At 45.4% G+C, this 15232-nt stretch overlaps 1 protein-coding gene across 2 annotated transcripts in view; it reads right to left on the reverse strand.

Annotated features, from left to right (window-relative positions):
* Nucleotides 1-7653, reverse strand: part of LOC123993572 (integrin alpha-6-like) — a 28162-nt gene extending 20509 nt beyond the window's left edge. For both annotated transcript variants that reach the window (XM_046295876.1, XM_046295875.1), the window contains exons 1-6: nt 7351-7653; nt 6720-6841; nt 6499-6578; nt 5953-6220; nt 5427-5546; nt 4735-4948 (exon numbers count right to left, since the gene is read on the reverse strand). In XM_046295876.1, coding sequence (XP_046151832.1) covers nt 4735-4948; nt 5427-5546; nt 5953-6220; nt 6499-6578; nt 6720-6841; nt 7351-7538 — 992 coding nt within the window. In that variant the 5' untranslated portion in view covers nt 7539-7653. The remainder of the gene's footprint in view (nt 1-4734; nt 4949-5426; nt 5547-5952; nt 6221-6498; nt 6579-6719; nt 6842-7350) is intronic.
* Nucleotides 7654-15232: the final 7579 nt, after the last annotated feature.

The following is a 15232-nucleotide window of genomic DNA, read 5'->3' on the forward strand; positions in this document are numbered from 1 at the left end:
GTGTTTGTGACCAATAATTTGATTTGATTCCATTTAGATTTTTTAAAAATTGTCACTGACCTCCACACAATAACCCATAATGTCAAAGTGGAATGATATATTTTTTAAATGAAAAGCTGAAATGTCTTGAGTCAATAAGTATTCAACCACTTTGTTATACATTTGCTTAACAAGTCACATAATAGGGTTTAACATAATTTTTGAATGACAGCTAGATAACCCCACACATACAATTATCTCTAAGGTCCCTAAGTCGAGCAGTAAAATTCAAACACAAATTCAACCACAAAGACAGGGAGGTTGTCCAATGGCACCTATTGGTAAAAAAACAGATATTGAATAGCCATTTGAGCCTAGTGAAGTTATTAATGAAACTTTGGATGGTGTATCAATACAACCAGTCACGACAAAGACACAGGCGTCCCTCCTAACTCAGTTACAGGAGAAGAATGAAACCGCTCAGGGACTTCACCATAAGGCCAAGGGTGACTTTAAAACAGTTACAGAGTTTAATGTCTGTGATAGGAGACAACTGAGTATGAATCAACAAATTGTAGTTAGTCCACAATACTAACCTAAATGACAGAGTGAAAAGAATGAAGCCTTTACAGCAGGGTACCCAAACTGTTTTTTTGTTTGTTTAAAAATTAATCTACACACTGGTCTTGCTGTATCCCCCATGAGACCCTCTCCGGGATACCGTCTTCTGGGCTCCTGGTCTTGCTGTATCCCCCATGAGACCCTCTCCGGGATACCGTCTTCTGGGCTCCTGGTCTTGCTGTATCCCCCATGAGAACCTCTCCGGGATACCGTCTTCTGGGCTCCTGGTCTTGCTGTATCCCCCATGAGACCCTCTCCGGGATACCGTCTTCTGGGCTCCTGGTCTTGCTGTATCCCCCATGAGACCCTCTCCGGGATACCGTCTTCTGGGCTCCTGGTCTTGCTGTATCCCCCATGAGACCCTCTCCGGGATACCGTCTTCTGGGCTCCTGGTCTTGCTGTATCCCCCATGAGACCCTCTCCGGGATACCGTCTTCTGGGCTCCTGGTCTTGCTGTATCCCCCATGAGACCCTCTCCGGGATACCGTCTTCTGGGCTCCTGGTCTTGCTGTATCTCCCATGAGACCCTCTCCGGGATACCGTCTTCTGGGCTCCTGGTCTTGCTATATCCCCCATGAGAACCTCTCCGGGATACCGTCTTCTGGGCTCCTGGTCTTGCTGTATCCCCCATGAGACCCTCTCCGGGATACCGTCTTCTGGGCTCCTGGTCTTGCTGTATCCCCCATGAGACCCTCTCCGGGATACCGTCTTCTGGGCTCCTGGTCTTGCTGTATCCCCCATGAGACCCTCTCCGGGATACCGTCTTCTGGGCTCCTGGTCTTGCTGTATCCCCCATGAGACCCTCTCCGGGATACCGTCTTCTGGGCTCCTGGTCTTGCTGTATCCCCCATGAGACCCTCTCCGGGATACCGTCTTCTGGGCTCCTGGTCTTGCTGTATCCTGCCGGGCACAAAAACTGAACTCCATCATTTTAGCTCGGGCACCGTCTCCAACTATACTGACATTACCTTTCTCCCCTCCCCCTTCCTTCTCTTGTGTGCTGCCCTTCTGGCAGCTTTATGGGACTCGTACAGCTGGTGAGCAATCTGCCCTTGATTACCCACCAACCACAATCAGCCCAATTAGTCCTGGCCGGAGAGCCTGTCGAGACCTGGCACGTTCAGCAGAGGGAGCCATTGCCTCGGGATGTAGACTCCGTCTGCCACCAGGCCTCGACAAGTCTCCCCCTGGTGGCTGACCTGCTGTACGCCACAATATATATATATATATACTGTATATATATGGATGAGCAATGGCCGAGCGGCATTGGCAAGATTCAATAGATGGTATAAAATACAGTATATACATATGAGATGAGTAATGCAAGATATGTAAACATTATTAACCTTTCTAGGGCACAAAATTCCGCTGATGAGGCAGTGCACAAAATAAAAAAATATTTTTTGGAAATATTTAACTTTCACACATTAATAAGTCCAATACAGCAAATGAAAGATAAACATCTTGTTAATCTACCCATCGTGTCCGATTTAAAAAATGCTTTACAGCGAAAGCACCACATATGATTATGTTTGGTCATAGCCAAGTCAAAAAATCACACAGCCATTTTTCCAGCCAAAGATAGGAGTCACAAAAAGCAGAAATATAGATACAATTAATCACTAACGTTTGATGATCTACATCAGATGACACTCATAGGACATCATGTTACTCAATACATGTATGTTTTGTTCGATAATGTTCATATTTACATCCAAAAATCTCAATTTACATTGGATGTTTACGTACAGTAATGTTTTGATTCCAAAACATCCGGTGATTTTGCAGAAATACTCATAATAAACATTGATAAAAGATACAAGTGTTATTCACAGAATTAAAGATAGACTTCTCCATATTAATGCAATCGCTGTGTCAGATTTCAAAAAAACTTTACGGAAAAAGCCTAATCTGAGAACGGTGCTCAGAATCCAAAACAGCCAGAGGGAATATCCGCCATTTTGGAGTCAACAAAGTTAGAAACAACACCATAAATATTTACTTACCTTTGATGATCTTCATCAGAAGGCACTCCCGGGAATCCCAGGTCGACAATAAATGACTGCTTTGTTCCATAAAGTCTGTCATTTATGTCCAAATATCCACTTGTTGTTAGAGTGTTCAGCCCAATCCATCTTCATGAGGCGCACGTATGAAATCAATCTTTAGGACGTTTTTAACATAAAACATCAATAATGTTCCAACTGGAGAATTCCTTTTTCTTCAGAAAAGCACTGGAACAAGAGGTAACTCTGTCGGGAGCGAGCGTCATGAGACCAAGGTACTCTGCCAGACCACTGACTCAAAGAGGTCTCATGAGCCCCTCCTTTACAGTAGAATCCTCATTCAAGTTTCTAAAGACGGTTGACATCTAGTGGAAGCCATAGGAAGTGCAACTTTATCCATATCTCAATGTGTATTCGGTAGGCCAAGCTTTGAAAAACTACAAACCTCAGATGTCCCACTTCCTGGTTGGATTTTTCTCAGATTTTCGCCTGCCATATGAGTTCTGTTATACTCACAGACATCATTCAAACAGTTTTAGAAACTTCAGAGTGTTTTCTATCCAATACTAATAATAATATGCATATATTAGCATCTGGGAAAGAGTTGGAGGCAGTTCACTCTGGGCACGCTATTCATCCAAAAGTGAAAATGCTGCCCCCTATCGTAAAATAGTGACTAGTGATCCATTTATTAAATTGGCCAATAATTTCAAGTCTGTATGTAGGCAGTATCCTCACTGTGTTAGTGATGGCTGTTTAACAGTCTTTTGGCCTTGAGATAATAGCTATTTTTCAGTCTCTTTAACAGCAAACTGGGATAGGGAGAGATTGAATATGTCCGTAAACACACCAGCCAGCTGGTCTACGCATGCTTTGAGGACGCGGCTAGGGATGCCGCCTGGTCCGACAACCTTGCAAGGGTTAACACATTTAAATGTCTTACTCAGGTCGGCCACAGAGAAGGAGAGCCCACAGTCCTTGGTAGCGGGTCATGTCAGTGGCACTTTAAAATCCTCAAATTGGGCAAAGATTGTATTTAGTTTGTCCAGAAGAATTTAAAATTCAGGCCTTTGTACACAACACAATGTGGAAAAGTGAAAGGTTGTGAGTACTTTCTGAAGGCACTGTAAGTATCTTACTGTGATTGTTTTCAATTAAAATGGGTTAAAAGAAACAAAAATAGCTTCTTAGCAAAGAGCAATTTATCAAGCAAGAATTTTGCTCTGTCTGTCTGGGTGTGGTCTGATTGGGGAAGGAATTCTGAAAACTATCAACCAATTTACCCCCTGGTGATGTCAGGTGAGGCCAAAACTCCATCCCAAGAAAACAGCATGAAATGTCAGGTTGTCTTTTCAAACAGTTCTTACACTAAAAGGGCATTATCACAATTTTCGCAATATTATTCCAATCTCATAGTGAGGAAAATATTGTATATGAAACACAGAAAAATCTAATTTTTGACTGAACTGGGCCTTTAACAAGACCTACTGTATACAAAGCGTGCATCACAATAATATTGCTTCTCTTCTGAAATGTGCATTTGGTCACTTGCTCCCACACATCTTAAAGACATGCTCCGGAACTGGCGAATATTTAGTATTTTTTAAACCTCCTGCTTTGGGCTGGATGTGTCCATGTGTAGTTCATACAAGCATAGTGTATGTGCAGAATTACTATCACCTCGATTAACCACGAACTCCCTAGTTTGAAAGAAATGGTTTTTCTGGAAGCTGTGCTGTACCATTTCCCCACCATTTTCCCCCACATGGGACAGCCCCCTAGCAATTCTAGCCATTGAGCTTCAGCCCCTCACCATTTGAGTGACAGCTAGCAAGATGCACAAACAGCAGAGCGAGAGATAGAGAGAGCAATGATGTGGTGCACATCATTGCTGATATGTGACTTAGTAGGCAATTTTCAGGGGACCACTTAGGGACCACTACTTTCAGAACTATGTACCGGAGAATCTCTTTAAAGCATTGAATTGGTGGAGGCACGGCTAGTGAGAGTTTCCACCATATTTCGTATACCAGTAATTTCCTTTCAAATCATTGAAAGGAAGTGAACAATGCACATTTCGGGAGGAAGAGAAGATAATTGTGACAAAGCTACTGGCTGAAATCTGTACCCATCAGCGTTGAGGTCCACCACGGCTATGTCGTAGCCAAAGGAGGAGGCCAGGCCTGGGCCTTTAAGGATGTTTTCCACAGATAGACTTCTTTCAGCCAATGGGTCTCTCTTCAGAAATGCCACCTCCCCACTGAAACCGCCTCGTGGTGCCCCAGACACTATAGTCAGCTGGCCCTTCTTGGTGAGGGCCATTCCAGAGTCGATTGAGAACCCTGGAAAAAAGACAGCAATTACTCAACGTTAGCAACTGCAGTGCTACCACGATGAACAGGGGGTCCCGTTCTGCTCAGTTGTTAGAGCATGGTGCTTGCAACACCTGGGTTGTGGGTTTGATTCCCACGGGGAACCAGTATGAAAATGGATGCACTCACTCGCTCTGGATAAGAAAAGAGTGCTAAATTACTAAAACATAAATTGTGCACAAGGGTCCAAGTCTATGGGAAAGGGAGATGTAATTCACAAAATGTGTAAATAAATAGAATGAATCAATACGAAACATGCCATTCTTTACATTTTTAAGAGAGTAAAGCATCCTTACTGCATCACTTACACCAACAGTATAAAAAAACGAAAAAAAATGAAATTTACCACAAAACCAAGCACTTCTGTGTTTTCCTTTCACTGTGATTGAATGAAGACCATGAATGAATGAATGAAGGATGAAGAAAGCTCTATCCCATCTAAACTGACCTAGATAACTGTTGTTAAGGAGAGGGATGAGGTCACGGTCAAGTCTGTCCACATCCCCAGTTTCACAGGGCTCTTCATTTGACACTTCAAGGTTGTCTAGGGACTCCATTCTCACAATTCCTGTGACAGGCAGATGGAGAATAATGTGAATAATTGACCCCTGGGAATAAATGAAGTTGTTTTGAATTAATTTTTATAAAATGCTGCGGACACCAGGGTCCTTAAACAGGCATAAATCCGAGGTAAAAAAAATAAAAGAAAGAATCTATAATAGAGAAATGTTTCAACCTGTCGGGGCTTTTCAAGACAAAACTAGGTCTGATCTCAGTTGCATTGACATCGACAGCTCATTCCAATATCAGTGCATTGTGTACTGACTGCAAGTGTGTTTGAATGTCCCAAACATACAGTATATGAATACCATGTCTCATACATATCAGATACATATCATAATTCAGTGCATCATATTTTTACATTAACAAGATGAAACCTATTCTAAAAGTATCTCCCAATTCAAAACATGTACCTTTCCACTGGTAAGCTCCGGGGCCCCCAAACAGCAGAGATGTGTTGTCCTTGGCGAAGGCGGCAGAATGACCTTGTTGACAGTATCCGAACCAATCAGGATTCTTAGGCTTATCCTTGATGTGTTTTCTGTCATCACAGATCACCCTCCTCCAGATTCTATGGGCATCACTCTTGTGGAGATCTTCCCCCAGGATATAGCACTGACCGAATACGAGGTTAGGGGTGTCAGGAATGGTGCTCCACTCCTGGTATCGATGTGCGCAGGTCTGTGGTGGGAGAATGATAGAAATTCCCTTAGACGTAAGGAATTCTAAGTCATAAACAAAGGGGTTTGATTTATAATGAAAATGTGCTCTTTTGCTAACTTCACTGAAACCCTGAAATGTTGTCCTTTCCGAGTCAATTAAATTCCTTGAATTCAAAACAAAACAAAAAACAATATAAGTTTATCACAAAACAAACCAAACAAACCAAAAAACAATATAAGTTTATCATTGTCAACAAATGGCAATTCAAAGATTAAAGTACACAATATTGACAATACCATAACGCTTTGACCAGGGCCTTGGCTTGTCACTCGTACACCCATCCATTGGTCTTTGACATCCTTGCTTTTAACAAACTCTGGGGAACATTCGTTTTCAAACACAAACGTTAGCGTTCACGCACATTAATGTTAAATACACATGAACAAAATCACGCATATTTTCTTAACAGCAATCAAACACACAAGAACCTATTACACATGAGTGTAAGCAAACAAACCATCATTGTCAAGCTTGACACGCTCACAGCTCTTAGAATCAGTGGTGAGCTCACACTGGTAGATTCCTCCCGTAACTTCAATTTTGGTAAATGACTTGGCGCGTGGTGCTCCAACCAGCAATCTAGGAAATATAAATCAGAGTGTTGTACATTGATATAAAACTCACATGCAGCTCTACAATAAAATATTCAAACTAAAAACAACTTTTTCACTGCTGGTCTGAGTTGTATCAATCAACCAGTCAATCAATGTTATTTTATAAAACCATTTTTACATCAGCAGTTGTCACAGTGCTTTACAGTTATCCGGCCGAGACCCCAAAGAGCAAGTAAAGCAGACGTGAAAACAGAGAGGCCAGGAAAAACTCCCTAAAAGGAAGGAACTGAGGATGAAACCTAGAGAGGAACCAGGCTCAGAGAGGTGGCCCATTCTCTTCTGGTTGTACCGGCTAGAGATTAAGAGTAGCCATTAAGGCTAGTTTGTTTCTCAGTTCATATTGTGTACTTATATAAGACAGATGGGTAATCAGACAGGATAGAGGACACACAAATATGTTTATATATGACAAGCAAGATCAGATAATAGTATGTATGAACACAGTTAATCATTTCTTATAAGAGGCCAACTCACAGTTTCTTATTGAGAGGATTCAGTTGATGGTGCAGTGCCAGGGAGAATCCAAACAAGCTTCCTGGATCACCATTTTTCCTCAGAACATGCTTTGTGTCCGTGTCCAGATTGAAAGCTGAGATGTGAAATGGTAGGCAGGACAAAAGAAACCACAGGTCCACTAGGAGGCCCAACCATTGAATTGACATGTTGGTGTTGTTGGGACAACTCTCTGTTCTAGCTAACCCAATAGTTTTTTCTGTGGTGTCCTTGTGTTGTGAAGCAGAATGGGAAGGCAACACTACAGAAATGGGATGTGACTCGGCACTGGCTGCAGTATACAGTGTTGACAGACAGGGTGTGGTTCAAGGGGAATTTAGCTCAAAGAACTCAAGCATTTCACATGTTTATTGTTTGATTGCTTTTGTTAATATTTACCTTGTTCCATTCTAAGGATATGAGGAACTTCACACCCTTGGATCAAAAGTCGGGTGGGTTTGTTCACTGCAGCAAATCAGTGATACTGTACTGTACGGTGTTGATCACTTGATAATACTATTGGGAAAGGTGTGAAAGTCCATGAGAAATGGCTAAAAGGAGAGCATGTACAGTATTTAGCTGCTCACTTTCATGATCACTGTCGTGATAACAGCTGTTATTTGTCTAAAGTAGTGAAACTTTATCTTGACAGTAGATGTGTTTTTTTTAGTTATTCAATGTGTCATGCAGGTGATAGAGGACCCAAAAGCGACTTAACTGAAACAGAGTTTATTCAAGTCCAAACAGGGAATAACAGAAATCCTCTAGTCTGTAGAGGGGAATAACAAGAGAAGCGGCCACAGACTGCAGGTCGCTTCGGGGTAGGCGCAGGCCGTAGTAGACAGAGACACCTGCTCACACGCAGCATCTGATGAAGGCAAAAAACACGACAGGACAGGGCGAAACACAATCACAGCATGGTGAATACAAAACAAGGAACCGACGGGACAGGAACGGAACACAAAGGAATAAATAGGGACTCTAATCAGGGGAAAGGATCGGGAACAGGTGTGGGAAGACTAAATGATGATTAGGGGAATAGGAACAGCTGGGAGCAGGAACGGAACGATAGAGAGAAGAGAGAGCGAGAGAGTGAGAGAGGGAGGGGGAGAGAGAGGGATAGAAGGAGGGAAAGAACCAAATAAGACCAGCAGAGGGAAACGAATAGAATGGGGAGCACAGGGACAAGACATGATAATAAATGACAAACATGACAGTACCCCCCCACTCACCGAGCGCCTCCTGGCGCACTCGAGGAGGAATCCTGGCGGCAACGGAGGAAATCATCGATGACGGTCCAGCACGTCCGAGACGGAACCCAACTCCTCTCCTCAGGACCGTAACCCTCCCAATCCACTAAGTATTGGTGACCCCGTCCCCGAGAACGCATGTCCATGATCTTATGTACCTTGTAAATAGGTGCGCTCTCGACAAGGACGGGAGGGGGAGGGAAGACGAACGGGGGTGCGAAGAAAGGGCTTAACACAGGAGACATGGAAGACAGGATGGACGCGACGAAGATGTCGCGGAAGAAGCAGTCGCACAGCGACAGGATTGACGACCTGGGAGACACGGAACGGACCAATGAACCGCGGAGTCAACTTACGAGAAGCTGTCGTAAGAGGAAGGTTGCGAGTGGAAAGCCACACTCTCTGGCCGCAACAATACCTTGGACTCTTAATCCTGCGTTTATTGGCGGCTCTCACAGTCTTCCCCGCAGACAAAGGCAGACCGGTAATGAAGTCTAAGGCGATGTGAGACCATGGTCGAGAAGGAATGGGGAGCGGTCTGAGACGACCGGCAGGAGGAGAGTTACCCGACTTAGTCTGCGCGCAGTCCGAACAAGCAGCCACGAAACGGCGCGTGTCACGCTCCTGAGTCGGCCACCAAAAGCGCTGGCGAATAGACGCAAGAGTGCCTCGAACACCGGGATGACCAGCTAACTTGGCAGAGTGAGCCCACTGAAGAACAGCCAGACAGTGGAAACAGGAACGAAAAGGAGGTTACTAGGACAAGCGCGCGGCGACGCAGTGTGCGTGAGTGCTTGCTTAACCTGTCTTTCAATTCCCCAGACTGTTAACCCGACAACACGCCCATAAGGAAGAATCCCTCGGGATCAGTAGAAGCCACAGAAGAACTAAACAGACGGGATAAGGCATCAGGCTTGGTGTTCTTGCTACCCGGACGGTAAGAAATCACAAACTCGAAACGAGCGAAAAACAACGCCCAGCTTGACGGGCATTAAGTCGTTTGGCAGAACGGATGTACTCAAGGTTCTTATGGTCTGTCCAAACGACAAAAGGAACGGTCGCCCCCTCCAACCACTGTCGCCATTCGCCTAGGGCTAAGCGGATGGCGAGCAGTTCACGGTTACCCACATCATAGTTGCGCTCAGATGGCGACAGGCGATGAGAAAAATAAGCGCAAGGATGAACCTTATCGTCAGACTGGAAGCGCTGGGATAGAATGGCTCCCACGCCTACCTCTGAAGCGTCAACCTCGACAATGAATTGTCTAGTGACGTCAGGAGTAACGAGGATAGGAGCGGACGTAAAACGTTCTTTAGAAGATCAAAAGCTCCCTGGGCGGAACCGGACCACTTAAAACACGTCTTGACAGAAGTAAGAGCTGTGAGAGGGGCAGCAACTTGACCGAAATTACGAATGAAACGCCGATAGAAATTAGCGAAACCTAAAAAGCGCTGCAACTCGACACGTGACCTTGGAACGGGCCAATCACTGACAGCTTGGACCTTAGCGGAATCCATCTGAATGCCTTCAGCGGAAATAACGGAACCGAGAAAAGTAACGGAGGAGACATGAAAAGAGCACTTCTCAGCCTTTACGTAGAGACAATTCTCTAAAAGGCGCTGTAGAACACGTCGACGTGCTGAACATGAATCTCGAGTGACGGAGAAAAAATCAGGATATCGTCAAGATAGACAAAAACAAAGATGTTCAGCATGTCTCTCAGAACATCATTAACTAATGCCTGAAAAACAGCTGGCGCATTGGCGAGACCGAACGGCAGAACCCGGTACTCAAAATGCCCTAACGGAGTGTTAAACGCCGTTTTCCACTCGTCCCCCTCTCTGATGCGCACGAGATGGTAAGCGTTACGAAGGTCCAACTTAGTAAAGCACCTGGCTCCCTGCAGAATCTCGAAGGCTGATGACATAGGAAGCGGATAACGATTCTTAACCGTTATGTCATTCAGCCCTCGATAATCCACGCAGGGGCGCAGAGTACCGTCCTTCTTCTTAACAAAAAAGAACCCCGCCCCGGCCGGAGAGGAAGAAGGCACTATGGTACCGGCGTCAAGAGACACAGACAAATAATCCTCGAGAGCCTTACGTTCGGGAGCCGACAGAGAGTATAGTCTATCTCGAGGAGGAGTGGTCCCCGGAAGGAGATCAATACTACAATCATACGACCGGTGAGGAGGAAGGGAGTTGGCTCGGGACCGACTGAAGACCGTGCGCAGATCATGATATTCCTCCGGCACTCCTGTCAAATCGCCAGGTTCCTCCTGAGAAGTAGGGACAGAAGAAACGGGAGGGATGGCAGACATTAAACACTTCACATGACAAGAAACGTTCCAGGATAGGATAGAATTACTAGACCAATTAATAGAAGGATTATGACATACTAGCCAGGGATGACCCAAAACAACAGGTGTAAACGGTGAACGGAAAATCAAAAAAGAAATAGTCTCACTGTGGTTACCAGATACTGTGAGAGTTAAAGGTAGTGTCTCAAATTTGATACTGGGAAGATGACTACCATCTAAGGCAAACATGGGCGTAGGCTTGTCTAACGGTCTGAAAGGAATGTTATGTTTCCGAACCCATGCTTCGTCCATGAAACAACCCTCAGCCCCAGAGTCAATCAAGGCACTGCATGTAGCACCCGAACCGGTCCAGCGTAGATGGACCGACATAGTAGTACAAGATCTAGATGAAGAGACCTGAGTAGTAGCGCTCACCAGTAGCCCTCCGCTTACTGATGGGCTCTGGCCTCTTACTGGACATGAATTAACAAAATGTCCAGCAACTCCCAATAGAGGCACAGGCGGTTGGTGATCCTCCGTTCCCTCTCCTTAGTCGAGATGCGAATCCCTCCCAGCTGCATGGGCTCAGTCTCAAAGCCAGAGGAGGGAGATGGTTGCGATGCGGAGCAGGGAAACACCGTTGATGCGAGCTCTCTTCCACGAGCCCGGTGACGAAGATCTACCCGTCGTTCTATGCGGATGGCGAGAGCAATCAAAGAGTCCACATCTGAAGGAACCTCCCGGGAGAGAATCTCATCCTTAACCACTGCGTGGAGTCCCTCCAGAAAACGAGCGAGCAGCGCCGGCTCGTTCCACTCACTAGAGGCAGCAAGAGTGCGAAACTCAATAGAATAATCCGTTATGGACCGTTCACCTTGGCATAAGGAAGCCAGGGCCCTAGAAGCCTCCCTACCAAAAACTGAACGGTCAAAAACCCGAATCATCTCCTCTTTAAAGTTCTGGAACTTGTTAGAGCAATCAGCCCTTGCCTCCCAGATAGCTGTGCCCCATTCTCGAGCCCGGCCAGTAAGGAGTGAAATGACGTAAGCAACCCGAGCTCTCTCTCTAGAGTATGTGTTGGGTTGGAGAGAGAACACAATCTCACACTGCGTGAGAAAGGAGCGGCACTCAGTGGGCTGCCCGGAGTAGCAAGGTGGGTTATTAACCCTAGGTTCTGGAGGCTCGGCAGGCCAGGAAGTAACAGGTGGCACGAGACGTAGACTCTGGAACTGTCCAGAGAGGTCGGAAACCTGAGCGGCCAGGTTCTCCACGGCATGGCGAGCAGCAGACAATTCCTGCTCGTGTCTGCCGAGCATGGCTCCTTGGATCTTGACGGCAGTGTAACGAGCGTCTGAAGTCGCTGGGTCCATTCCTTGGTCGGTTCCTTCTGTCATGCAGGTGATAGAGGACCCAAAAGCGACTTAACTGAAACAGAGTTTATTCAAGTCCAAACAGGGAATAACAGAAATCCTCTAGTCTGTAGAGGGGAATAACAAGAGAAGCGGCCACAGACTGCAGGTCGCTTCGGGTAGGCGCAGGCCGTAGTAGACAGAGACACCTGCTCACACGCAGCATCTGATGAAGGCAAAAAACACGACAGGACAGGGCGAAACACAATCACAGCATGGTGAATACAAAACAAGGAACCGACGGGACAGGAACGGAACACAAAGGAATAAATAGGGACTCTAATCAGGGGGAAAGGATCGGGAACAGGTGTGGGAAGACTAAATGATGATTAGGGGAATAGGAACAGCTGGGAGCAGGAACGGAACGATAGAGAGAAGAGAGAGCGAGAGAGTGAGAGAGGGAGGGGGAGAGAGAGGGATAGAAGGAGGGAAAGAACCAAATAAGACCAGCAGAGGGAAACGAATAGAATGGGGAGCACAGGGACAAGACATGATAATAAATGACAAACATGACACAATGAGTAAGGAATCATTCAAAGCCCATGTTACATTGTAAGACATAACAGAGTGGTGTAACATGAACATGGTCACATTTCGGTCAATGACATTACAATTGATACAGCATCAGGAAGGAACATTTTACATGATGATGTTGTCACGTTCGTAATAAGGATCAGACCAAGGCGCAGCTTTGCAATCGTACATTCTTATTTATTTATTTATTTATTTATTTATTTAAAGAACACTGAACAAAATAACAAACCACGACGCTATACAAACGAGTGCTGACAGGCAACTACACATAGACAAGATCCCACCAACACCAAAGGGAAATGGATACCTAAATATGATCCCCAATCAGAGACAACGATAAACAGCTGCCTCTGATTGGGAACCACATCAGGCCACCATAGACATACAAATCACCTAGACCTACAAACACATTGACATACAAAAACCCCTAGACACTACAAAAACTAGCGTACCCACCCTAGTCACGCCCTGACCTAACCAAAATATAAAGAAAACTGAGATATCTAAGGTCAGGGCGTGACAGATGTAGTCTTTCACCAGATGCCGCTGTTTCACCAGTTTAGAACATAATTATCTTACCAGTCTCACAGTCAAAGCGTAGGTCAATGTGGTGAATCTTATAATTATGAACCACATCGATGTTCTCTCTCTCAGTTGTAATCTATTCATACTGCTAATATACTGTAGTCTATTGGTCATGGTTTATGCAACCAATTTTATTTATCTTGTTAGCCTTCACTGTTTTATCTCATTAAACAATTAAATAATCAAAAATGCATTCTGTTTTAGCAATCAGCTGGAAAAGTAGTGAGAGGCTTGACCCATCAACATTTGAATAAATTGAAACTTGAAAAGAAAGGTACAAGTGAATCCAGTTAACCATATTCTTCATGCATATTGTACTTTGTGCATGCACTCAAATTACTATGTTTGCCTAAACTGTACTCAGTATTGTCAAAACTAACAGTAGAGTGGACTACTGGGGAGAATCAAACTCACTCTTCAGCCAATACCATGAAGTCAAATATATCCTATTGTTTGAGAATATCAGCAAGCGTATGGAGTTATAGTGAAGTTCTTATTCATAACGGGTAGAAGTAGCTACATCAGTGGATATAGCGAAAAGGGTGAGGGGGTCACATTCAGGGGAATAAGACCAAGAGGTTCCATTTCAAATCAAATCAAATCAAATCAAATTTATTTATATAGCCCTTCGTACATCAGCTGATATCTCAAAGTGCTGTACAGAAACCCAGCCTAAAACCCCAAACAGCAAACAATGCAGGTGTAAAAGCACGGTGGCTAGGAAAAACTCCCTAGAAAGGCCAAAACCTAGGAAGAAACCTAGAGAGGAACCGGGCTATGTGGGGTGGCCAGTCCTCTTCTGGCTGTGCCGGGTAGAGATTATAACAGAAAATGACCAAGATGTTCAAATGTTCATAAATGACCAGCATGGTCAAATAATAATAAGGCAGAACAGTTGAAACTGGAGCAGCAGCACAGTCAGGTGGACTGGGGACAGCAAGGAGCCATCATGTCAGGTAGTCCTGGGGCACGGTCCTAGGGCTCAGGTCCTCCGAGAGAGAGAAAGAAAGAGAGAATTAGAGAGAGCATATGTGGGGTGGCCAGTCCTCTTCTGGCTGTGCCGGGTGGAGATTATAACAGAACGTGGCCAAGATGTTCAAATGTTCATAAATGACCAGCATGGTTGAATAATAGTAAGGCAGAACAGTTGAAACTGGAGCAGGAGCATGGCCAGGTGGACTGGGGACAGCAAGGAGTCCTCATGTCAGGTAGTCCTGGGACATGGTCCTAGGGCCCAGGCCAGTTGAAACTGGAGCAGCAGCATGGCCAGGTGGACTGGGGACAGCAAGGAGTCATCATGTCAGGTAGTCCTGGGGCATGGTTCTAGGGCTCAGGTCCTCCGAGAGAGAGAAAGAAGGAGAGAAGGAGAGAATTAGAGAACGCACACTTAGATTTACACAGGACACCGAATAGGACAGGAGAAGTACTCCAGATAAACAAACTGACCCTAGCCCCCCGACACATAAACTACTGCAGCATAAATACTGGAGGCTGAGACAGGAGGGGTCAGGAGACACTGTGGCCCCATCCGAGGACACCCCGGACAGGGCCAAACAGGAAGGATATAACCCCACCCACTTTGCCAAAGCACAGCCCCCACACCACTAGAGGGAAATCTACAACCACCAACTTACCGTCCTGAGACAAGGCCGAGTATAGCCCACAAAGATCTCCGACACGGTACAACCCAAAGGGGGGGGGAAACCCAGACAGGCCGACCACAACAGTGAATCAACCCACCCAGGTGACGCACCCCCAGGGACGGCACGAGAGAGCCCCAGCAAGCC

Source organism: Oncorhynchus gorbuscha, linkage group LG13 (genome assembly GCF_021184085.1).
Source record: "Oncorhynchus gorbuscha isolate QuinsamMale2020 ecotype Even-year linkage group LG13, OgorEven_v1.0, whole genome shotgun sequence".
Classification (NCBI taxonomy): Eukaryota; Metazoa; Chordata; class Actinopteri; order Salmoniformes; family Salmonidae; genus Oncorhynchus; species Oncorhynchus gorbuscha.